A 23,169-nucleotide genomic window follows, 5' to 3' on the forward strand; every position below is an offset into this window, starting at 1 on the left:
CTCATCTGGATTATAATCTTTTTCAGTTGTGTTCATAGCTGGAAGCGGACTGTACAGAAAAACACCACCACAAGGAAACGTCTTACTTGAAGTGTGCAAATGCATTGGAGTAAGTGTGTGCCATTCTCTCTTCTTCATGCGTAATTCTGAGGCTGCAGGTCAGAAGAGTGCAAAAGGAATGAGGAAGTGACATCTAGAATCCTTCTGGATGCTGCTCCTGGCTAGATATCTTGCTGTTGACCTGTAAGGAATAAGGGACACATTTATGTCTCAGTTTATTCTTCAGCATTTCAATTGTTTTTCCATAGCTCCACATCTTCAGCTAACGTCAGTAGAAACACTGGGTAAGGTGTGCTGGTAAGGACTGAAAGAAAAATTTAGAAACATAATTTCTTTCAGCTGAACAATTTTACCTGAAGTTTATCAGTTCAGCAGACTGTAATATTTCATGTTCATGTTATGCACATTAAGTTACTCTACAGTTTCAGTATAGCCTATCAGCTATTCTTCATAGTGTGTGAGCTGGCTATAGTGTATGAGAAATCCTGTCTTGTTTTTGGATGGATATTGATGTGTCTTGTTCAGGACCTGTTGCAAACAGCAGATGTTTTCTTTTTCTCTAGGTTAATGCTAGTGACAGATTTACCTTGGGGAAACAGACCAGATCTTAAGGACAGGATTTCTAAGGGAGGTTTTTGCCAGTCTGTTCAGTGGCTAGAGCAAGAAGCATGAACAAACAAGTTAAGAATTTGGTCTCACTAATTTCTCCTGCAGTGAGAAAACAACTTAAAAGCTGCTCTAGGACTGAATGAGACATGGGCTGCACCAGAAATATGCAAAGAAAGACCTACAGAACAAGAAAGGAATGAGAGTTCTGATTTTGATATTGCTGTGGATAAGGAGGTGTTTTCTCCCCAGCACTGTGCTCAGTCCAACAAGTGCCCTTCAGAAAAGAACAGAAGAAGAAAAAATGATGTTCAAAGCTTTATTACATATCAGGTTTTAAATCAAGAGAAAAACAGTCATTGGAGGCTAATACTGGGTTTGCTTGTGGAGGACAAGCTCTGGAGGTAGTTCATTCACATATCACACCTTTCATCAATCAGTGTCACAGAAACTTTCTTGCAAAGAATTGGTTCTAAAGCATCTGGTTGTGCATGTGCAAATTTTGGAAGTGTCCATCAGAACCCCATGATATGTACCTTCGGAGTGGAAAGGGCAGTTTTGAACTGGGAATGTGACAAGGGCAGACAAGTAAGACCTCTGAAATGGAAAATTTAAATTAGGGGGTAGGCATGAGGGAATTATTCACCTGTTTTTCTCCTTAGTTTGCTATTAAAAACAGGCTGAAAAATCGCTCCCGTCAGATTCCAAGGAGAGATCACTGGCTTGACTGGGCATCAGAACAGTACTCGGTAAGTGATGTTTTACAAGAGAGGATTGGAAGGGAAAAGGGAGTCAGGCAGGCTTAGGACTGGCCTGGCCACCCAGCTCATCATATGCATCTCCTCACTTGCCCTGTCCCTTCCCATGTCTGTACTCTCCTGACCCTTAATGGACAGTCGAAGTGCTGCAATGAAATGCAGAAATGCAATTGTGGGCATGAATAAATGCAGTGAATAGTTGTCGTGTAGAAAAACATAGGAGATCTCTTGCTTTGTAGTTTGTAGCTTGAAGCCCCTGTCGGTTTGTCACTCACATCTTAATTTTCTGTGTGTTTCCTTTATAGAAACAGCTGATTGGGGAGGTTAAAATGGTGACACGCGTTCTCTTTCTCTTCTTACCATTGCCGATGTTCTGGGCCCTGTTTGATCAGCAGGTACAGTACAGCACGTTGCAGGCCTGAATTTGCACCCCTGTGCTACCAGAATGATACCAAAGCATTCTGGAGACACCGTGCACTGCCTTCCTACCAGGTGTCTAGAGGCTGGTTGTGCTACAGCGGCGCAAAACTGTTTTTTGCAAGACCTCCAGCACTGTGGTCTTCTCTGTCCCCATGCTCTCTGTTCCATGGAACATCATGCAAACTACATTGCTGTCTGCTTTCTCCTTAGGGATCCAGGTGGACTTTGCAAGCTACAAAGATGAACGCTGACTTTGTAAGTATTTAATGTTACTGGGGATAAGACTAGCAGTGCTCTTGCTTTTTAATCAAAGTCTCTCGCTAGTAAGGGCTTCTGCTTAATGAGTCTGGATGAGTTGCAATTTCAGTGATTAGAAGAGAGAGGCCCTATGTGGCCGTGTGCAGTTCATCACGGCACATCTTGGCAAGGAGCAAGGGCTGGGGAGCCACTGGCAGCCTGCAAAGTCAGGAGTGCTGACGTACTGGCAACAGGTTGCTCTGTGGCCCCCACTCAAGACAGGGAAGTCAGATAAAGTTCACACAGCCCTTGTGACGTATTAATGAGAGATGTTGTAATTGTATACTTCTGCCCTGGCTTACTTAGTGATGCATTGATGAAGCCTCTAAGAATCAGCAGGAATCCTGTGCTTAGGGTCAAAATGTGGTGAGGATGAATTAGTAGCCATCAAGTACTTCAAAAGTGTGAGTGGCAAATGGAGCAGAGGGCAGTGACAGATGACTGTAGATCAGCTGTCTAGCTAACGATGTCACCACACAGAGAGTTTCCAGAAGTGTATTTAATAGCCCATCTAGATCTTACCTGCAGATGCTCATATCAGAATTTAAGATTGTAAATGCCCGTTTTACAGTTTAAAATCAATGTAAGGCCCCAGATTTGAGTTCTTCCTCTTAAAAAATTTTGCTCTCAGCATGTGATACTCATTAGGCTTAATTAATTCAAATGAGGCATGAAAAAGGCTACACCACTTGTAATATTTTATCCACTCCAGAAGGACAAACAATGAAAGTTCATGAAGTCTTTATGACGTGTATCTAGAAACTGTTTTCTGCTGTTGTGCTCACGTACACTTAGTGATCCATCAGCAGAACATCTACGAATCACCAGGAGTCATTTTTTAAACTCTCCCTGGTGGAAAAGATAACCAGTACATATTTGTTTTACCTGCTGGTAAAACATGGATTTTTGGCTTCTTTCAGTCTTGTTCAGCCTTAGTGAGTTACCCCAGATTATGAAGGTGAGAATTAACTGCAACACTGGGTTGATTTCTTCATTAGGGTTGTTGGAGATTGTACTTGCAAAATTCCGTGTTTCTGCTCTCTCAAGCCAAAGTGCTCAGCTAGGGAGACTGAATTAACAGGGAACGGTTTAGTGCAACATGAATGCTTGCAGACTTGTTTTCTAGTGGCATATTTGTACGCAAAGTAGCGAGAGAAGAAGGTATTTGCTTGATGCTTTTAATTGCAAAGGTCCTTTGCTTTGTCCACTTCTTCTCACTCTCCTAGGAGGCAGTTGCCAGCAGAAACAGTAGGCAATCTATATTCAGCTCAGGACAAACCTGGCAGACAGGAGGCAAATCCCTACGGTGCTTTCTCGGAACGATATTATTTTCTTCCTAATGTTTTCCCCCTTTCTCTTCATCTTAATTTCAAATGAAAAGCTGTGTGGAGTTCAGGCAAACGCCAGCCTCTGCCTGGAGACAGCTCATCTGTCACTTTTGGAGACTGAGATCCCTCTATCTATCCTTGATGGCCTTGCCCAGTTGCAGGGGCTAGACACAGTGGTGCAAAGATACCACAGCTGTTACAGCCTTAAGTTCTCTTGGCTTAAACCAAGAACAGTTGAACAACTGACCAAAGCCCATTTGGTGCCTTTGGCAAATGGAGGGAATAGATGGGGGTTTGTACAGCCTATTGGCTCAAAGGTAATCTTCTGTTATCCTTTTGAGGTGTTTGGAACAAATACCATCACAGCTCAGGGGTCTTGAAGTGTGAGGACATTCACTTACAGGATTTGGGCTTTTCCTTTAGAGAAGCAGAGGGAGTAAGCTCAAAATCCAGGTCCCAGCTTAGAACTAACATTCCCATTCCTCACCGCTCACCTAGTCTTGGGCTCAGCCAGTCTGAAAGACGCGACTCAGTACCTGTCCTGGCCATGTCCCAAATGCCATATATCAAGGCCTGAGTGTAGCTTCCTTCTGCAAAATGATCCTCATCAAATTCTCTCTCTTTAGATAACAAGTGTCAAAAGCACAATGTCAGCTGCTAAAGCCAATATAAAGCATTTGAGGAAACCACCTTTGCAGATGAAAACTATACTGTGAGCTGGTTGCTTGTTTGCCATCAGCCATATATGCTATGCACTCTTATATGATCATGTTTATGAGTCCCTTGCCATATCTTTTTGTTTCAGGGAATATATGTCCTTCAGCCTGACCAAATGCAGGTAAAAATACTACAGGGTAGGAAATTACCCTGCAGAAATATATTTTCTTGTTCTCTGTTCTCTCTCATTCTTTTTTTTTCTTTCTTTTTTTTTTTTTCCTCATGGGACCAGTGGTCTTTCTCTGCTCATTTTGAAGGTAATAGCAGTGGTCCTGCTGGCTAGTGTGGTGTGGACTCTGACTTATTGCACACTAGCTGTTTAGCAAGCTTAACCTTGATTTTCAAAGGACCCCAAGGATGTCGTAACACAGGCATAATGCAGAGGTGTGGGAGAATATGACACCTTAATATTTCTTGAACTAGTGCTGCCATATGGGGGATACAGATTGTGTCTTTTTTTAACACATCTCTGCACTGGGATCAGCCTTATACCTGAAATACGTTTCCTTTCTTCCTTCCTGCAGGGCAAATGAAAATATGAAGGCTCTGAGATGATGCTGTGTTGTCACAGTTGATTACAGTTCTTATGCTGAACAGCTCTGAAGAAATTCAAAGCTGTTCCTTTCCCTAAAATCTTCCTTCAAAGCTGAAACTGAGCATCTCTCTCTGCTTGTTTTCTCATTGCTCTGTTTTCTTGCTGTGCCACTTCTGACTGACAGACAAGTTCTGCCCTCCCAGGAGAAAAGCAGTTCCTGGGGGGGTTCTCATGCTGTATGGAAGTATGAAAAAGTGGCAGACTCACAAAATAGTGCCAGTTCCTCTGAGATTTTGCTCAAGTCCCAAGCTGTTTCCATTATTGTTGATCTGTTGTAAGGTCCCACCCAGCATAGCCCTTAAAGTTGCCTGCCTCTGTTTCAGTCAGTTTTGTACTCTCTGAAAACACAATGCTTCAATTCTCTCTTCAGGGAAATTGCACCAATGATGCTTGCTTACCTCTTGGAAAAGAGGGTATGAACAAAACATATTTGTGCCTGTGAAACCTAAACAGTAGAAACCATCAAAAAGCAAACTATGATTGTAGTTTAAAAGGAGGTTTTTAAGTGTTCATGTCCTTTCTGTAATGGAATTATTTCTGGAGGACATTGCTTTATGAGTTTAATTACTAAAAGTTGCTTTCTAGTCACTAAACTCCCATTGTTTTGTATTGCAGTTCTTAAATCCACTTCTTATTCTTGTCTTCATCCCGATTTTTGACCTTGGACTCTATCCTCTGATAAACATGTGCAAATTTAATTTCACGTAAGTACTTGGGGACAACATGGATACCTCATTTCTTACTGTTTTGCAGCAAGTGTGCAGAAGAATAGCTTTTAAGGAGAAGGAACACAAATTTCTATACTTGTACTTTACAGCATTTGCCTCTACTTCAGCCTCTCTGGCAGTGTCACCATTTTCCATAGGCCAAGGAAATTCCAGCTGGGAAAATTCACTGATGTTGGTTTCTGCTCTGTCATCAGGTTTTCCCTGAAAGCCAGTATGAATGGTCCCTCTTTAAATTTGATCAATATGTCCTTCTCCTTATCTCCTGTATTGCTGCAAAGTAATTCCCTACCTGCAGCAACCGAATTCACTGCCCTGCCTGAGCTACATGTGGTCTTGTGAAGGCAGATTCCCACCAAGATAGGGGCCAGTGGAGAAGGGAGTTTTCACAATAGCGATAGTGTTCTATCCCAAGTCTGCTCTAAGAAGTGCAGTGTTATAGGAGAAGACCTCTAGATCAAAACAGTTGTATCTGGGGACCAGTGTATGCTTTTGGGGAGGAGATTTGACTTTTGAGTCTCTGTAGTCTGTCTGTGTGAGTTGATATGCTTTAACAGTAGGAATATGTTATGTGCGCTGTTGGAGTGCCTCAGCCAGTGCAGCTGACTGAAATGAACCAAGTTTGCATGCTCCTACACCAAAGAGTGTAATGGGGAGATGAGTGGGAGACTGGCTTCACAAGCCCCTACTTGGCAGAAAGCTTCCTGTCTGATGACAGGTTCACAGAGTATCTCATCCAGCAGCACAGACCCATGCACTGAACAGAATGGAATGTCATGCTGTTTCTGCCCCCTGGATGCTAGATACTGACAGGCTCCTCTCCAGTTCAGCCATGGATGTGGCAGTGGATATACTGTAGCCTGCAAGATTTTAGCCTGTGTGGCTGCAGAAGCTGGTGCAAACACAATCCCAATGCACAATTCAATGTCAAAATCACATTATTTATCACAAGACGCAAACAATAGTAATTTTCTTATAACAGACCATATAACTGAGAGACAGAATTTAGGTTCATAATCTGGATTTCTCAGACCCCTGTCCGTCTGGACTATGATTCAGACAATTACAAAGACTGGAAACCACTGAATCTAGATCTGTATTTGTTTAAAATCTCAACAGTTCAGCACTCAGTTTGGACCAGCCTTTCTGGACCTATCCTATGCCTTTTTATATCAGATTGTCTCATATAGTTCTGACTGAGTTGTTCTGTTTTGCACCAGTTTCAAAGCGTATTCCTTATTCTCTAGGAATGTAAATGTATTGGCAGGAGAAATAACCCAGAGTGATGACACAGATGGTCAGAAATGCTGATGACATAAACTGTACATTTATTCTTCTCTTTATTCCTGCCGCTAAGTAGCATACTACTTATCTTTTGCTTTTCCCAGGAGAGACTTGAAGATCTATCATTTCTAGTGCTCTTTCCCACATCACAGGTTAACATAATGCCATGAGCTATTCCCACTAGATGAGCTAGGAATAAGACAATATGAAACTTGCAAGCATAGAACTTTTTTCATGGCATACCAGTTTTAATTGGCCTCAGTGCTAGCCTCATGCAGAAAAATGGAATAGTTTTAAGTTAAATGATTGGCAATTTAAACAGCACATCATTCCCAGTGCCACCTGTTGGACAGTTCAGTATGTGGTTTTGGCACGTCTTAGTCTCTGAGGAATGGTATTCTATATTTTAAATTACTTTCTTTTCTCAATGGTACCTCTTTCATCTGCTCCATAGACCTATTAGGAAAATGGCAACAGGTATGATCCTTGCAGGGATGGCATTCGGACTAGCAGCCATTGTAGAAGTCAAAATAAATGTAAGTATAGCACAAGCGATTCCTCAGAAATATTTGGCTTTCCCTGATATGTTTTTATTAATGTCTGTTGAATAATCTTTTTACTAATTTTGTTCCTTTATAGTCATCTTCAAGGAGTTCTTTATAATTAAGCATGCCGATCCAGTTGCTAAATTCTTACTTTCTGTCTACCTGTCTCTTTCTGTGACTCTCTCTCTTTTTTGGTCTTTGTAGTTTTGCTATGCCTGTCATCTGTATTGATCTGTCTTCTAGGTTTTTATCATCAGTGATTGGCAGACACCTGGTTAATGCGAATGATTAATTCCCAAAATATAGTCTGTTCTCTTCTATTTCTTGCTGTAGATTTTCTGTATTTTACTGTTTATTTATTTATTTCATTCCTTTCCTACTTCAGGCTGGGGATCTGTTCTTTACGCAACAGATTCATTTTCTATTGATGGAAGTGAATGCAGCCACTTCTACAATCACAGACATCAGAGATGGCCATGCATCCCCAGACAGGATGCCAGCAAATCTCTTGTAAATTCAGTGTTAGCCCCCGTAGATTTTTACCATTTGTTTCTGGCACGTGCCCAGCTTTGTGCAAACTTTGGCCGACCTTTGGCTTAAGGAAGATACTGTAGGATTAATTTTTAAAGCTTCCATGTATACTTAAAGTGTTCTGTTACAGAGTGGCTAGCACACAGCCCTGGATTAACACATGCAAGTTCTTCAGGTGAATCCATTGACAGATCTCCTACTGAAAAGAGACTGTGTGTTCAGCTCCGCTTTCTGATCTTTTTTCATGAGTGAAAAATTGCTCTTGTTGTCAGCCACAGCAGCGCTCTCTGGGCACTGAAAGCCTGCTCTGGCTGTGGGTAGCTGTTAAGGGTAGGGACACAGTGAGTTAGAGGCTCTTCCTGTCTCTGCATGGGAATTTTACCCTGAAAGATATTAAAAGCTCTAGCAAAGAGCAGCGCATGGCAGCCCACCTTGGGCAGTGCAAATGAAAAGTTGCAGTAATGAGATTTGCTGGGTACTCATATAGGGCCTGTTGGTCCAGAGCAGCTATGGGTTCATGGAAGACAGTGATACCTTGTCTTTTCTGACAGCGTCTCTCCTCCAAGCTAGGTTCAAACTACCCTGTCTGCCATTCCCAAATTGCAGGATAAAATGGAAAAAAATAATAGTTCTGAAGTATTCTTGGCAACTACTTATTAAAAGAATGTGAGGAAAAAAAGGTAATTAATAGCTTTAGATTGCAGATAGCAGAATGATGTTGATTGAAGTTCTTTTTCTAGGAAATGATTCCTGACAGAATGAGCTTCCTCTGTACTGCAGGCATTGTTTTCCCTTTCTTAGAAAACAGGAAGTGAGATCTGTGCTTGGGAAGCAGGGTGTCAAGTGATGCAAAAGCACCAATTACAGTCATGGAGCTGGACTGAGATTTTCAAAACTTAGCTTCTGGCTGAGCAGTCTGGAAAAATAATTATTCTGGTCACAGAATTCTTTCCTTTCTGATATGGCACTTGTGAGCTGCATAGTGAAAGCAGGGATGTTGTTCTACCTGCTCGGCAGCTATGCAGCCTGTACATTCAGTGATACATGGGGCAGTCTTTGGGAAGGTTGGTAGGTTGGCTATTGAACTATGAGGAGATTCCCCCCTCCCCCTCCCCCCAAATAAGATTTATGTTCAGTTTTCGCTGAGCGCAACTTCTGATGAGGAAGGGATGGAAAAGAGTCATTACAGAGAGGAAGACTATTATGACTAAAAATGAAGTTATTAAAGTGCTAATAAAGCATATGGATGGCACTTAAAGCCTTTTATTTTAATTAGGAAACCGATATGCCTCAACTTGTCCCAAAAGAAAGTTTAATTCAGGTCCTGAATTTGGCAAAGAACCCAGTTCAAGTGACAATCCAAGACCAAAACCTATTTCAGCAGCCAGTGGAGGCTTTCCAGGTAAGTACACATGTGGGGATGGAAGGCTTGACCTGCATCCCATTGAAAAAGGGTGGGCATTTTTCTGGCACTTTCCAATAAAGACCACAAATGCCATGACTTGTTCTCCAGCCTCTTAGAAGTGCATGGGAATGGCTTTAGAGATGGAGCATGCCATCTCCAACCAGATAGAAGTGGAAGATTTGGGGAAGCACTTCCTTGACAAAGGGAGGAATGTCTGATGATATTGTCCTAGAATTAGGGATAAAGAATAAATGTCCCAGTATGAGGCATTCAGCTGGCATCTCTCAGTGCTAAAATACTAACTAAGCATTGCTGTTGGGCTCTGAATGGCATATGAAAAGTATTTACCTGCAAAGGAGAAGAAAAATGGGAAGATACAAAGCTGGTTATGGGCACTGCAATTTGTTTCCCAGTTCAGCTTCCAGATTACTTCAGGTCAGCCTATTTGGGAGCCAGAATGGCAGTCCATTGGCCACCAGCTGCCTGCCACATTGTAGATGGAGTCCCATTGCGGCAGACTGGGGCCAGGGAAAGGGTAGCTACATGTGCAGAAGGTTCTCTGGTGTTTGGGTTACATCTTGCAGGAGAAACTGCTCCAAGCTCTGACTTGACCAGCCTGAAGCCTATAGGTTGATGTAGGTCTTTTGATGCAGAAGGAAAGCGTTTTACCAGCTTTGATGTTAACCACTTTTTACAGAATTCCATGAAGGAGTGGTAGGGTTGCACTTGGTGGGAAGAGCAAGATCCTTTATCATGTAGAAAAAAAGCAAATAACTAAGTTTGTTTTATTCACAGAACCCAGATGAGTACTCACATTTAATACTGAATGGAGAGCAACAGAGCCTTCACTTCATCCTGCAACATCAAGGATCGTCTCTTGCTTTTAACTACACCGTGAAGGAAAAATCAGTGTACAGTTTAATTGTTTTTGAGGCGGAAGGAAGCCTATCAAGTCATTTAGTGAGTGTGGGAGTGAAGTGTAAATACAGTATTAATTTAATGGCTGTGATGATACAATGGGTAATGGGGTAATAGGCTTATTAATTCATTTGCACAGTTGTGATGTTTGTCTGATTGCTCTCAGATGCTCCAAGCCTGACTTCTTAGCTAGCAGAACTGGGTCTGTACACATTTCTGCTGGTTGATTAATAGAGGCATTATGGCATCTGAGAGATGCTGGGAACACTTTAATCCAGTGAATGCTGTAGTGGGACAGCAGCAGCGTGCCTACTGGGCAGCAGAGCTTGCAAAAGCTGAGGAATAAAGAGCCCGAGATTTTCCCCAAAAGATGGTTCTATAAAGCAAAGATGTTAAAGAGGCTCTAGGGCTGGGCATGGAGTAAAAGCATCAGAGGAATGATTCGTGGTGCAGTTATTATAAGTGTTTAGTGAAAATGCACAGAAGACCCATTTGTTTTGCTGAACAGAATAAATGATTAAGTTCATTTCCAGCTCTGCAGCAGAGCTGTCTGTGTTTGGACTTTTGTGTATTGCTGCAATAATTATAGAGACATACATGGGGTATTTAGGGCTAGATTCTGATATCTTTTGTGTGCAGCTGTATCCCAAGAAGCACTCTTAAAATGAATGGTGTCATTCTGCATTGTGGTAGTTGTGTATGTATGTGTGAATGGCATTAGAATTTGTCCTTATGCTAAAGTGCTTATTTTCTTTGCGATTTCTCATCCTTCTACCTTGCAGCGTTGTCACTGCATAAGCATTCAATATTATATAGTAGAAATTATGTAACTGGTTTTAAAAATGAGGAGTTTTAAGAATTTATTTTTTTCTTGAGGCAGGTTTTTTTTTTCTTCTTTTTTTAATGTTTTGGAACTTGGGGCTCATTTTCACTCAATGTTCCTAAGTTTCCCTGAAACCCTGATGATGGTGTGCTGTTTCCCTTAGAAATTGATATTCATACAGTGATCTCCATGGAAAGAAAGCCTGAGACAGACTGAAGCAAAGTAATCTCTGAGCTTCTATAGCTCTCTGTGCTGCCCCAGCTATCTAACCTGTGTTTGAATTAATGCCTACCCTCGGCATGGGCAGATTTCTGCTCTGTGTTGTTGGCTGATGCTGTTGAGCTGTCATTGTCAGCTGACGATAGGGGAGGTGTGGAAGGCAGTTTAGTAAATGACACTTTGCAGCACTGCAAGATGAGGACAGCAGTGGCGTCACTGTTGTGTTGTAAAGCTTATCCTGGAGTAGTCCCAGCTTCCCTCAACCCCAAGGTGGGTTTGGCCTTTTGCTCATGTTTTCCTGGAAGAAGCCAGTCTGAAATTGGTTTCTTCTCCTTTGTGGGTGGTTGAGTGGGCAGGAAATGAATTTGAGAGCTCTAGGGATCTTTGCTGAACGCGAGTAATAATTTGTCAGTTTGCCTGCAGCGAGCTAGTGTGTTAATCCCCATGTGCCTCCCGCTGAAAGAAACAGTGTTGTTGTTTATTATTTATTGCTCTGAAATTTGTTATTCACTGTGGCTATTTGTTACTTAGGGCATATATTATTTGTGGAGCAGCATATTGCACTGAAGTGCAATGGCCTTTTTTATAGGGATGCTGTAGTTCTAGATCCTTAGTCTTAGAAGAGCAGGGTTTTACATCACAAAGAAAGCACAGAGAAAGGGCTGTGTGGATACAATCATGGATTTCAACCAGATACAAAACTGACTGTACTCTTTTTGTGTGAAATACAATCTTCAGGGCAGGGGCTGTGTATGTATTGTCTTTATTCTCAGCATTGTGCACCGAGTGAACCCTTCTCAAGCAGGTATATCTTAACTATCCAATTGATGCTCCAGCTGTGATCTTAAGGAGATCTGTCAGTCCCCAGTGTACCCAACCACGCTGCAATTTCAAGGATGAGCCTGCAGAGACTGTGACCATAAAACACTCAGTGCATCCTGGTGTCTCCTGCTCTCTGCCTGCCCTGTGTGATATTTTTCTCTCTAAGGGTCAGGAAAATTATAAGCTGTAGATGATGATCAGAATTGCAACCTAACATTCCCTGTTGGCTTTAGGCTCTCAGGAGATGATGAATAAGCCAAGAATCCAGCTCTGGAAGTTAGGCTATTTGCTGGTTTTTATAGGAGCATGGTGCTCATGTTTAATTGTAACTAATCATTGAAAGAGGCTAATGTGGATAGTGCTCTCTTGCTAGCTCCAGATCAAGACAAATCATTTTATTAGAGAGTGTTACAAGCCTTAGTAGAAGCCTTAGTTGAAATTCTGTAGCCTGTTTTAGAAAAAATGTATGATCTCATGTAAAATCTTTGGAATTTTGCCATTGGTTTCATTGTACTGGGACTTCACTTCTGTAGCCTGATGCAAAGCTTTAGAGAGATACCAGTCAGTCCCACTGGCTTTGCAACACATCATTCCACAGACACTAGTATTACATATTGTTTATGAGGCAGTATTAATTCATATATGTGATTTTCTTCTTTTTTTTTCCTCCCACTTTAGATTACAGACCTGGAAACAAAGCCAGAAAATGGTTTGGCAGCAGTTAGGTAAGAATGGTTCTTCTTCTTTTTCTTTTTTTTTTTAGGAGTCAAAGGTGGTGGGCTGAGAGAAACTGCTTTTGTCTAATTCAAACTGTAAGTAATGTAGCCCAGATGTTCTTGGATTAGAATCTAGCCCGTGCTCATCCTGCAAGAAAAGATTCAGGTGTCAGCTGCAGACACTCACCTCGCACTCCTGCTGTGCAGAACTGAACTGTATTGCCATCTACTGCCGAGGACTGTCTGGGCTGAGATGGCAGCATAAAAGATCTCCTTTGGAAGGATGATCTCACCATGGCCTGGCATTTTGGGAAGGAAAGGGAAGATGCAATCTGGAAAGGAGCTGTTGTCATTTGTCCTCTGCAACCCTTGATGACTCGCTTATCTTGTCCAACCTCCTGTACAAATGCAAACTAATCAGATAAAATGAGAGCAATATCTTCATAGCCCTGTGCCTGTGAAGTTTTCTGCTGACTGAACACCACCTAGGAGACTTGATTAATACCTCCTGTCAGAAACTCTTTCATTTTTCTGTTAGCATTTTTTGACCTTTCCTTTAAAAAATTTCTGAGGTTTAACTAGGAGAATGTTTTTGTTTTTTTTCCTCTAAAGTTACTTTTGTTAAGCACATAACTATCTTTAGGGCTCCCTTCTATGTTAACAACTGAAAACCAAAATTCTTAAAATCATAGATCATATGTTTGGTCTCACTAACAGCCCCAAACCTCTGCTTTCCCATGAAAGTTTGTTTATGATGAAAATATCTCTCTAGAAAACTCTTTCTTGCAATTAGAAACTCCTTGGAAAGTATGGCAGCACAGTGCACATGCTCATCAGGACACACACCTTTATAGTTTCCTGGGGGTGGGGTTCTGTCCTCTTGAACAGGTATAAAAGAATCTATGAATGTGTCTGAGAAGAGATCGTTGGTAAGTTCATTCTCACATACACTCAAATAAGAGGTCTCTTTGCACAGGAGAGACGATAAGAGAGTAAAATTACACAGCAGTAGGAAAACTAGTCTTATATTGAAAACCTAGGCATTGAGTCAGGCTGATACTTTGGTAGCTTGCAGGAGAAACTGTCATAACCTTATGGAGTGACAGAATGCTTTGGGAGAGAGTGCACTTCTTTTAAGTGATTCATATTATACTTTTCCTGCTCTGTCTGACAGCCTAATAATATGTTTTCTTTGCAGATTCATTAACGGTTTGAGCCAAGATGTCAACCTCACCATTGACAGCAAACAGTTCATATCTGTTCAGAGAAACTATGGTGTTTCTGGGTACTCGCTGGTAGAGAGGGACACGTAAGTTTCCCTTGCTGTGCTGAAGGTCCTCGCTGAAGCCCTTCCTTGAGCACTATGGGGCTTCTTTTTTTTTTTTTCATGCAAATAGCAGAAACTTAATTGCTATGCTCTTGGCATTTGTGTGGCAGATGTTTGTTTAAAAAAAAAAAAAAAGCAGAATAATCAGCTCCGTGCAGAGCAGTTACTCCAGGCCACTTGTGTGTGTACAGAAGAACCATGCATTTATTTTGCAAAGCGTCCAAGCCAAAGGATAGTGGATCAGTTTCTCTGTGTGTAATGTGTTGCTGAATAGATTCAAGTTCTTAACTGTGTCTGGAATAGCTCCCTTCCTGTAGCAGTTGTTGCTTTGGTAAGATAACATAATCAGGGAAACATTATTGCTTGGAAGCATTATTCCTATGACGTGAGTGTAATGACATTCTAATTCAGGTAATGATTTGAGTTTTCTTAGAGCTAGGTAAATAGAATATCAGGAACCCAAAATCTTTTTGAAGAAGTCCATGTACAGAAGTTAACTTTCTCTGAGCAGTTACACTGTGTGTGGGGCTGGAGGAAAGAATTATGAGAAGTTATTGAGAGGCCATCTGTGCATCTATCAGCAGAATAAAGTCGAAGATGGAAAAGCCTCTCTGCCATGTGGCACCTGCTCTATTTTGATATTCTCTCAGGCCCAAGCTCTTAGTGTTAGGATGCTCTCAGAGAAGGAACAATTCATATTTCACGTGACAAAGTGTTGGTATGTGAGCTGATGACATCATGTGGGCTGGGAACATCTAGTAACATCCCTTGGTCTTGTAGGCTGGGCCGATAGACAGCGGCTCCATATGGCCTTGGTTTGGCAGCACTAGACTTGGCTCATGTAAGACGTTTCTGGCCTCTGCAATGTTTCAAAAGCCTCATGGCTTTTCTCTGCAGAAGCTCCATCCAAGGTACTTATTGCTGCAGTTTAGATGGATGCATCAACCTCTGTGGCAATGCTGCTGATCCTCTGTGCCATCTTGGACATCCAAAATCATAAGAACAAATAAGAAGGCTAATTTGCTCTATTGAAAGGAAACACTATGGCCTGTGGGAGTGTACCTCTGATATCCTGAAGGCTCCCTGAGCTTGGCTAACTTGCCTGGCCCGCAGTTCCTAGAAGGAGTGAATAAAATTTTGGAAGAAAAATAAAGCTGGGGAAAAAAAGAAAAAAAAAGAGAGAGAGAAATTAGTTCTCTTTTTGCTGGAAATTTTTGGGATTGCTTGGAAGAATCAGCATTTCAAAACATTAGCAATAGCCTGGGTCATTGGGTGAACTCTAGTCAGTGCCTAAGTGTTTCTGGAAGGAAGAGATGGCAAGAAGTCTAGCAATCCTCTGACATAAACCTGACTGCAGCTTTACATTATACATCCTCTCTTGTCCATTGTAGGGGCATTTTTTGATAGCTCTACTCTGTGCTCTTTGTCTGAGACTAACCAGAAAATGCTGTACTTCATCCTTGTATCTAGATATGATAATGGAAAATGCATAACTGAAACTGGGGAATTCACCCTGGACCTAGGGCTGCTTGACTTTGGTGCATCGTACACTGTTGTGATAACTAATGTAAGTGATTCTGTGTTGGTAACGAGCTCGTTCTGCTCTAGTCTCTGGCAGTGTTTTTCCTCGTACATTGGTGACTCTCTTGCTTTCTCTACTTTGTGAGACTGAGGCAATAACCATTTGAAGGCCATCCAGTAAAAGATTCTGGCAACTATAAAAGCAAAGGGGGTGGGTGGTCATTCCACCTTACATTGTGATCTTGTCAAGTCTTACCAGTTAAACAAGAAGCAATGTCTTTTGCCTGATGGAAATCCTCCTTAGAGAATCAAGTGACCAGCAGTTTATGCTGGTTTCACACCATCCTTGTTCGGTTAACATTGACCCAGCACGTTGCCAAGAGCTAATGCTGCCTGTGACCTCTATAAGTACAGTACCTGGTAAAATCTCACACCTGAGAAACTCTGCAAAAACAGTCTGCTACACCCTCATGTTTTACTTACTGACCTGAAGGTTGATCTTTCAAGGCATGTGGATTTTGCACAGGAAGAAGAGGAGCAAAGTCTTGAGAAGTGGATGAGGTTATGCATCTCCTTTTCCTCCTCTCACTCTCTGTACAGCTCATTTGGAGACTAGTGTAAAGTCAAGGCATGCTTTTCCAAACAACCCAGAGGTGTGAACCAAAGAGGGTGGAATCCTTTGCTTGCCTGCCAGCTTCTTAGAGGCACTTCTCTGACTCTGGTCCAGCTGGCAGGAGCCACGGAGATCAGTGTAACCATCTTAGTGCCCATTTTAACCTTTCCACTGCACAGGCACGCTTACAAACCAGGTCTGACAGGACACGCTGCTGAGCTGCCCTTTGGGGCTTTGACTACTGTGTTGTGATGAGCAGAGCAAAGTGCTGTCAGCTATTCCCTGGCAGGAACATCTCCCTGTTGGGCAACTAATGGGAGCTGTTCATGTCTGTGGAATCCAAATACGTAGAGGGGAAAAGCATAGCAGCAAAACACTTGTTTTTTTTTTTTTACATTTTTTCCTCCTGTAGCTGGAATGGGATGTACTGTCCTGAAGAGAACAGGCAGATGCTGCCATCTTTGAGTGTGGAGATTTGTGTACACAAAATGCATGCACACTTGAAACGATGTTGGCCAGTCCCTACTTCCATGGCTGCTCATCTCTTTCCCTGAATGAGAAGCTGAGTAGAGCAGTTGCAAAGAGAATAAGAGACTAAGAATATTATCACCAAGCCTCGAGTAACACAGCCGAGTCAGGGCCAGTAGAGGTAGATGCATTCCAAATGGGTGTGGGCAAGGACACCATTTTATGGTCCCATCTCAAAGCCCCTGCTGCCTCTGTGGATGCTTAGGGGTGGCTCTGTGCCTCAGACCCTATGGCCCTTTGCAGTCCTTTAATCTTTCTGACCCTCTGTTTTTCCATCTCTTGCCCTTGCTTTCATCCTTCTGCAGAGAGTTAGTTTGCTCCAGGCCAAGATAATTTTTAATTATTGCAGTGATTTGGACCATGCCCTCCTACTCAGTTGAGAGTGCTGTATAGAAGAACCAAGAAAGCAATATATTAGGCTGCTAATATAGCTGAACTGTAATACTTAAATCATGGAAATACTGCCTTCCCAGCCTTCTTCAGTGTGCAGTTGTAGTGTAGTACTTGTGACATTTCCTTTGGGCAAAAGAGCAGTGCGCAGCTCTCCTCTCACCCCTTTTAGCCTCCTAAATTACACTCTCTTGATTTGCCTCCCTGCATGGTGATTAAGTACATCTCATAAACATCCCTTGTATTTTCCCATGTACTCTCCTTAAACACTAGGTTTCCTGCCTGAAGGCATTTTAGCCTAATGATTGCCTGGCTGCTACTCAAATCTCTCTCTGCTTCTCTGCACATCAGAGGCTGTATTAATTACACCTAGAAAAGCAAACAAAAGGAATTAGGAATACAGACACTGTAACTGTCTCAATATGCCTGATGTGGAGAAGTTTTTGCTACTCTTAGAATTCCTGAACTGGTTATGTTTGGGTGTTGATGCTATAGCTAGGGAGTTATACAGCACTGATGAAATGCAAATAGTGGTCATGTGGAGGGAGTGAGCATTTATCCTCTTGCCCATTCTGGCTCTGGTGTCAGCAGCAGGTGACAGGCTCTGTAAAAGTACCACACAGACTTTTCCTAACCCCAAGGAAGAAGGCAGCTTGCCATTTTGCAATAAATCTTGAAGATCATGTGGCACAAGAGATAGCTGGGATATTTCCATGTTGTGCAGTAGGAGTCAGCCTACTTCCAGCAGGCTTGGATGTGGCAGAGATCAGACCCACTGTTTCACTTCCAGGTCAGAGCTTTGCTTCTGTCTTTGCTTTAAGCTTCATTTTAATTCTCTGTTGTAGTCCGTTCTAGGAAGGATCTGATCTTTCAGCAGCTAATCAATGTTCCTTTATTTTCCTGCTAGGTGTCTGGAGGTGCAGTTCAGACATGGAAGTCAGAAGACATCAAAGCCAACAATGTCCATATGGCTTGGCAATTACCACAGTACTTATTAATATCTGCTGGAGAAGTGATGTTCTCCATTACGGGTCTGGCCTTCTCCTATTCTCAGGTACTCCACTTAAAGATAAGGGGCTTACAATTAGACTTCAGGATTTATTCCCACATCTGCCAAGGTTGCATGAGGCTTGGAACCTGCTTTAAAATGAGAGACTGAAGGGGTCTAAGCGTTTATGAGAATTTGATTGTGGTACATTAGGTTGTCTGGGGAGAAGTTTTGTGAGTGGAGAGGACTGAGATATTGCAAGATCAAAAAGCTGAAGCTACTCAAATTTATCTTTGGAGTAAACTGCAGATATTTATTAATGTGAGGCATTAATCCACGGGACAATCTGTTGTGAGATATGGATGATTTGAGATTGGCAGGAAGCTTAACATCAAGATCCAGTATTTTCCAAAGATGTGCAGACGCATGGCACCAGGCTTCAAGCTTCAGAGCTTTTTACATGGGTCTCTAGTCTTCCTGATCTTACAGTCTTAGATGATCTGGGTTGGGAGTGATCAGAATCCACATCTGCAACAGCAACCATTACTTCCTTCTTCATGTGTACTCTAGAATGACTTGTTTTGAAACCTCCTTGTATGCAGCTGTAGGACTTAATTGCAAAGAAGACACACAAAAAATTCCACCATTTTCTCCTAGGCTAGGTAGAGGGATGTGGGCACAGCATGACAGCCACTGACCAGACTCTTCTTCCCTTTTCAGTCTCCAGCCAGCATGAAGTCAGTGCTGCAAGCAGGCTGGCTGCTCACAGTGGCTGTTGGGAATACCCTCGTGCTTGTTGTTGCCCAGGCTGCACCTATGGCGCAGGTATGGTTCTGCTTGTAAAACAGAGCTAATGCTTTAGAACAGGCCCTGGATGGTATTTCTGGATGACTGTACCCTGGAGGCAGAGTTTTTCTATCCAGCCCCAGGCTCCAACATGCCCCAGCTGTCTCCCAGCCAGGGCTCTGCGTAGCCCTCAGCATTGCCCTCTGGAGCAGTGGTCTTTCCTGTGCCTTTCAATGGCAGTAAGTAATACTGTGTCCTGTGCTGTGCTAATAGTGCTGGAACTCAGCTCTAGGCTAGCAGACTTTATTTGGACCTGGAGCCTGGACACAATGGCAGCCATGTGTTGCTGCTGCATACCAAAAGCAGCTTGCCTGATTCTGTCAGGGACAGCTGCCTATTGCATCCCTGTGATACTGGGCTCTGCATGGGGAGGTTGTGGTGCAGAGGTTGTTTCTTCCAAGCTGCCAAGTTTCTGGGATGATGACGTGAAGATGTGAACTGGGGCTTGTTTCTGGCTCACAGCAAACTGCCTGTCTCAAAGGCATCTTGTGAGCAAAAAGCCCAGGCAGGTATGTGCTAGTCAGGGCAGATTTGTAAGAAGAGGTTTAGTGAAACTAGCCCACGGAAACTGACTTGTTTTGAGGTATATCACACACATTCATATTTACATAACTACATTACATATACATGATTTACCAGAAAACAGGATGAGAAAGTTTCTATCTTGTGAGAAACCTTAGGTGCTCGAAACTTTCATCCAGCACTTTGAAAAGCACTTGGACATGCAGAGAAATCCTTTGGGCTGGGAGACTGGTGTTCCCTGACTTGCTGTTTTATTTCTTTTTCTCTTTCCTAGTGGGCTGAATTTGTCTTGTTCACTGTTCTACTCTTTGCTGTGTGCATTATTTTCTCCATCATGGGATATTTCTATGTCAGTGTGGATCCAGAGGACCTAGAAGAAAAGGAAGAGAAGAGAGAGACCACAAATAGAGGAAACATGATTAGTCTCGTTACTCAGAAAACAAAGCTCTAACACATTATGGGTTGGGGATCTTTCTTTCTTTCTTTCTTTCTTTCTTTCTTTCTTTCTTTGTTTCCCTTCTTTCTTTGTTTCCCTTCTTTCTTTGTTTCCCTTCTTTCTTTGTTTCCCTTCTTTCTTTGTTTCCCTTCTTTCTTTGTTTTCCTCTTTTCCTTTCTCTCTCTCCTTCTCACTCTTTCTTGCTCTTTCTCTCTATTTCTCTTCCTCTCTTTTATTAATTTTTTTTTTTTAATTTTTTAACTCAGTAGATGGTAGGGTGAAAGAAGAATGGAGACAATGTTATTTTATAGTACTGTGGTCTTTATTACTCAGAATGTAGCTGCCATCTAAATGGGACAAAGTAGCCCTCTAAAAAACAGTAGGGGATCCTGAAATCTGAGCAAAATTCCCTGGAAAAAGTCCTATAGTATTGAATGCCCATATAAGTGAAGACAATGGAATTTAGAACCTGCCCTTCTTTCTTAGCAAGGAATGCTTTCCTATGATTTTCTTTTAAGTATATTTTTAGAGGAAGGGTGGAGGGCATGCCAGCAAAAGGTAGAGATGCTTGAGAAAAGGATGAAAAATCCTGTGTGGAATCAGCGAAGAATAGATGCTACAGACGGAAGATTTTTTTGTTGTTTTTGTTATTTTTTACTGCAATCATCAAAGACTGGAAGAGTTACAATCCCCCAAAATTTCATCATGTAACTCTCTTTATGAGTATTTCACCCCATTACTACAAATTATGTTTGGTCCTGATTTATGACTTTCACCTCCAGGCCAAGAAGTAATAACAGGGAATTAAATGCTGCAGGCTAAACTATTCCCAAAGCACTACTGAACAAGATATGCATTCTACCATCTCTCTGATATATGGTACTTCTTAGAAGTCTGCAGCAACTGATAGTATTCTTTGATTAGACATGATTAGTGAATTGGTTTACATTTTTGTACTTTAGGAATCCAAGCTGTTATTTGTAATCTTTCTATATATAAGTCTATATTGGACATTTCCTTTAACAGTTCCTGCCGCTGCAAGTTAGGGTATGGCTGTTTTCTCATCTCATGCTTCAGTTATTCTCCACTGGGAGACACACTGCAGCAGTTTCTATAAAATTCCAGGCATCCTACAGTGACTTAAACAAGGAAGCACTTTACCATCTTCTTTCAATCTACAAAAGGATACTGTGGCATATGAGATTTTTCTTTTCCTACCTGATTTTTGTCTCTCTACCCATGTGGGTATGTAGGTATTTTAGTGGAATTGTGAGAATTATCCGATTTTTCTTGCTTGTATGAAGCTGTGAATTTTCTTGTTCTGCATTCGAACTGCTTCAGCCATTGCCAATCTAGTAAAACTCCTTGGACAGTCCCTGCCTTCCTCTGTCACTCCAAGGCTGCAGCTGTGACAAGTGTGGCCTAATTTACAAAAAGGCTGTCAATAGGGTCTTCAGGTTCCCAGAGTATAGATTTTTAATGATGCTTTCCTTTCCAACTTGGCATTGAACATATCATGAAATACTTGCTTGATTTCCACCCTGAACAGGATTGTGCTAAGGACTGTGCTTAGCTTGACATCACTGGTGCTTTAATTTTTCACATGTGTATTCTTGAATACGACTGAGACAGCATCACTTTTTGGTTTGTAACTGGAATATGCAGTCTTGGATTGTTTCCTTTCCTTCCTGTCCTAAATGGCCGTGAGGGTGCACCACTAGTTCTGCATAAGCTCCTGCCTGCTGTGAAATAGCATCTGGGTCTTGTGCCAGAGGGGGACCGTAGTCTCAGACAAATGACAACAGGCTGCGGGTGTGCACACAGAAGTGCTTAATGTGCTTCAGTTGATGCAGAGCCATTTATTAAGCTGTGGTAGCTGGAACCGAATGACTGAGCCCTGCGACTAAGTGGGGAATGAAGGGCATTGAAAGCCATCTATTAGGTCATCCAACCTGCTCCTCGGAAGCCAAGTCAGGATTATTCCCTCCACTCCTTTCTAGTATTGTTCTCTTGCCATGAATCTGTGTGTGTTCTTTCTCCTCCAGGCATTGTTGTTTTCCTAATCCTGTTTTATGATACGCTGCGAATCAGCTCAGAGGCTGCTGAATCACTCTGCTGTGATGCTGTTTGACTGACTTCCAATTTGAAGCACTAATAGAAAGCATTTTGTCCCCTCTTCCCCCCACCAACAGAAGAAAAAAAAATGCAAACGGAAGGAATGGACAGGCTCCAGTAGTACTGAACAGACCCAATTTAGAATTATTGGAGCATTTAATTTTTTATAAGCCTTGAATTTGGAAGTGCGTTGAGGTTCGAGGGCATCTGCGGTGAAAAGACAGCAGAAATTATTGGAGCACTGTCCTTGGGAAGCACTTGGTGCATCACAGCTTGAGGTGGCGTGAGGGAAAGCAAGGTACTCGAAGATGTGATCTTTAAGACTGTGTGTACTCAAAAACCTCTTGATTTTTATGTTTTATTTCCTTACTGGCGGCATTACCAGAAGCTGTCACACATTCTGAGCTTAATTTAAAGGAAGCATTCCAAACTCATAAAAGATACATTTAGGATGTCATCTGTATCTGCTTTTTAGTCTCCTGATGCCAAATTGTCCCTTCCCAAACATCTTGAAGTTCCAAACCATCACCATAATGCTGTGGGGAGAAAAATTGCAGTTTGCGGTTGAGAAGGTTAAGAACATGAAGTCTGTGCTATAAATAAAGTGCTAACGAGGCTGGGGGCTGCTGCAGCCCCTTGGGAGAATTGCTCCAAGGAGTGAAAGGCTCTGCTTGTGTTTCTCTTCCATCTGATGGAGTTCCTTCTTCCCACCTGCTGGGAGTCAGCTCCTCCTCTGCTCTGCCTGCTTCTCGTTGGTATTTGGATTCCTCATTGCTTCAGCTACGGTCATAAAGCTTTGCTAACCTGACCTGTTTATTGAAATGCACTGCAGTTTGGAAAGATTTCCCCTGAGCGTGCTGACAACCAGCAAGGAGCAGGCTAGGGGCTGTAATGAAGAGCTACAGGGTTGCAAAATGGCACCTTCAGTATAGCACTTCTATTTTAGAGCTACAGCTCCATCCTAGCAGCCCTTTCGTCACCTTCAAATGGACTCAGAGCAGGATCAAAGCTCTAGGTCCTGATTCTGTAAAGTACTGAGGCCTCAGGGGTTTTCTTTCATACAGACCACCCAAAGACAGGGCCATGCACAGCTCTTAAGTCCCAGTTTTAGGAA

At 42.3% G+C, this 23,169-nt stretch overlaps 1 protein-coding gene across 2 annotated transcripts in view; it reads left to right on the forward strand.

The window, feature by feature from the left end:
- SLC15A2 (solute carrier family 15 member 2) overlaps positions 1-20,049 on the forward strand; it is a 36,110-nt gene extending 16,061 nt beyond the window's left edge. The window contains exons 8-22 of one of the 2 annotated variants that reach the window (XM_010713884.3): positions 27-109; positions 1,329-1,415; positions 1,730-1,819; positions 2,055-2,099; positions 4,275-4,307; positions 5,397-5,485; positions 7,245-7,326; positions 9,143-9,268; positions 10,067-10,231; positions 12,732-12,778; positions 13,968-14,078; positions 15,567-15,663; positions 18,056-18,202; positions 18,857-18,961; positions 19,779-20,049. In XM_010713884.3, coding sequence (XP_010712186.1) covers positions 27-109; positions 1,329-1,415; positions 1,730-1,819; positions 2,055-2,099; positions 4,275-4,307; positions 5,397-5,485; positions 7,245-7,326; positions 9,143-9,268; positions 10,067-10,231; positions 12,732-12,778; positions 13,968-14,078; positions 15,567-15,663; positions 18,056-18,202; positions 18,857-18,961; positions 19,779-19,955 — 1,484 coding nt within the window. In that variant the 3' untranslated portion in view covers positions 19,956-20,049. Of the gene's footprint in view, positions 1-26; positions 110-1,328; positions 1,416-1,729; positions 1,820-2,054; positions 2,100-4,274; positions 4,308-5,396; positions 5,486-7,244; positions 7,327-9,142; positions 9,269-10,066; positions 10,232-12,731; positions 12,779-13,967; positions 14,079-15,566; positions 15,664-18,055; positions 18,203-18,856; positions 18,962-19,778 lie in introns of those variants that run through there. The other variant, XR_002116798.2, reaches the window with a different exon arrangement.
- The last annotated feature ends 3,120 nt before the right edge of the window (positions 20,050-23,169 follow it).

This window comes from Meleagris gallopavo, chromosome 7, assembly GCF_000146605.3.
Source record: "Meleagris gallopavo isolate NT-WF06-2002-E0010 breed Aviagen turkey brand Nicholas breeding stock chromosome 7, Turkey_5.1, whole genome shotgun sequence".
Taxonomy (NCBI): domain Eukaryota; kingdom Metazoa; phylum Chordata; class Aves; order Galliformes; family Phasianidae; genus Meleagris; species Meleagris gallopavo.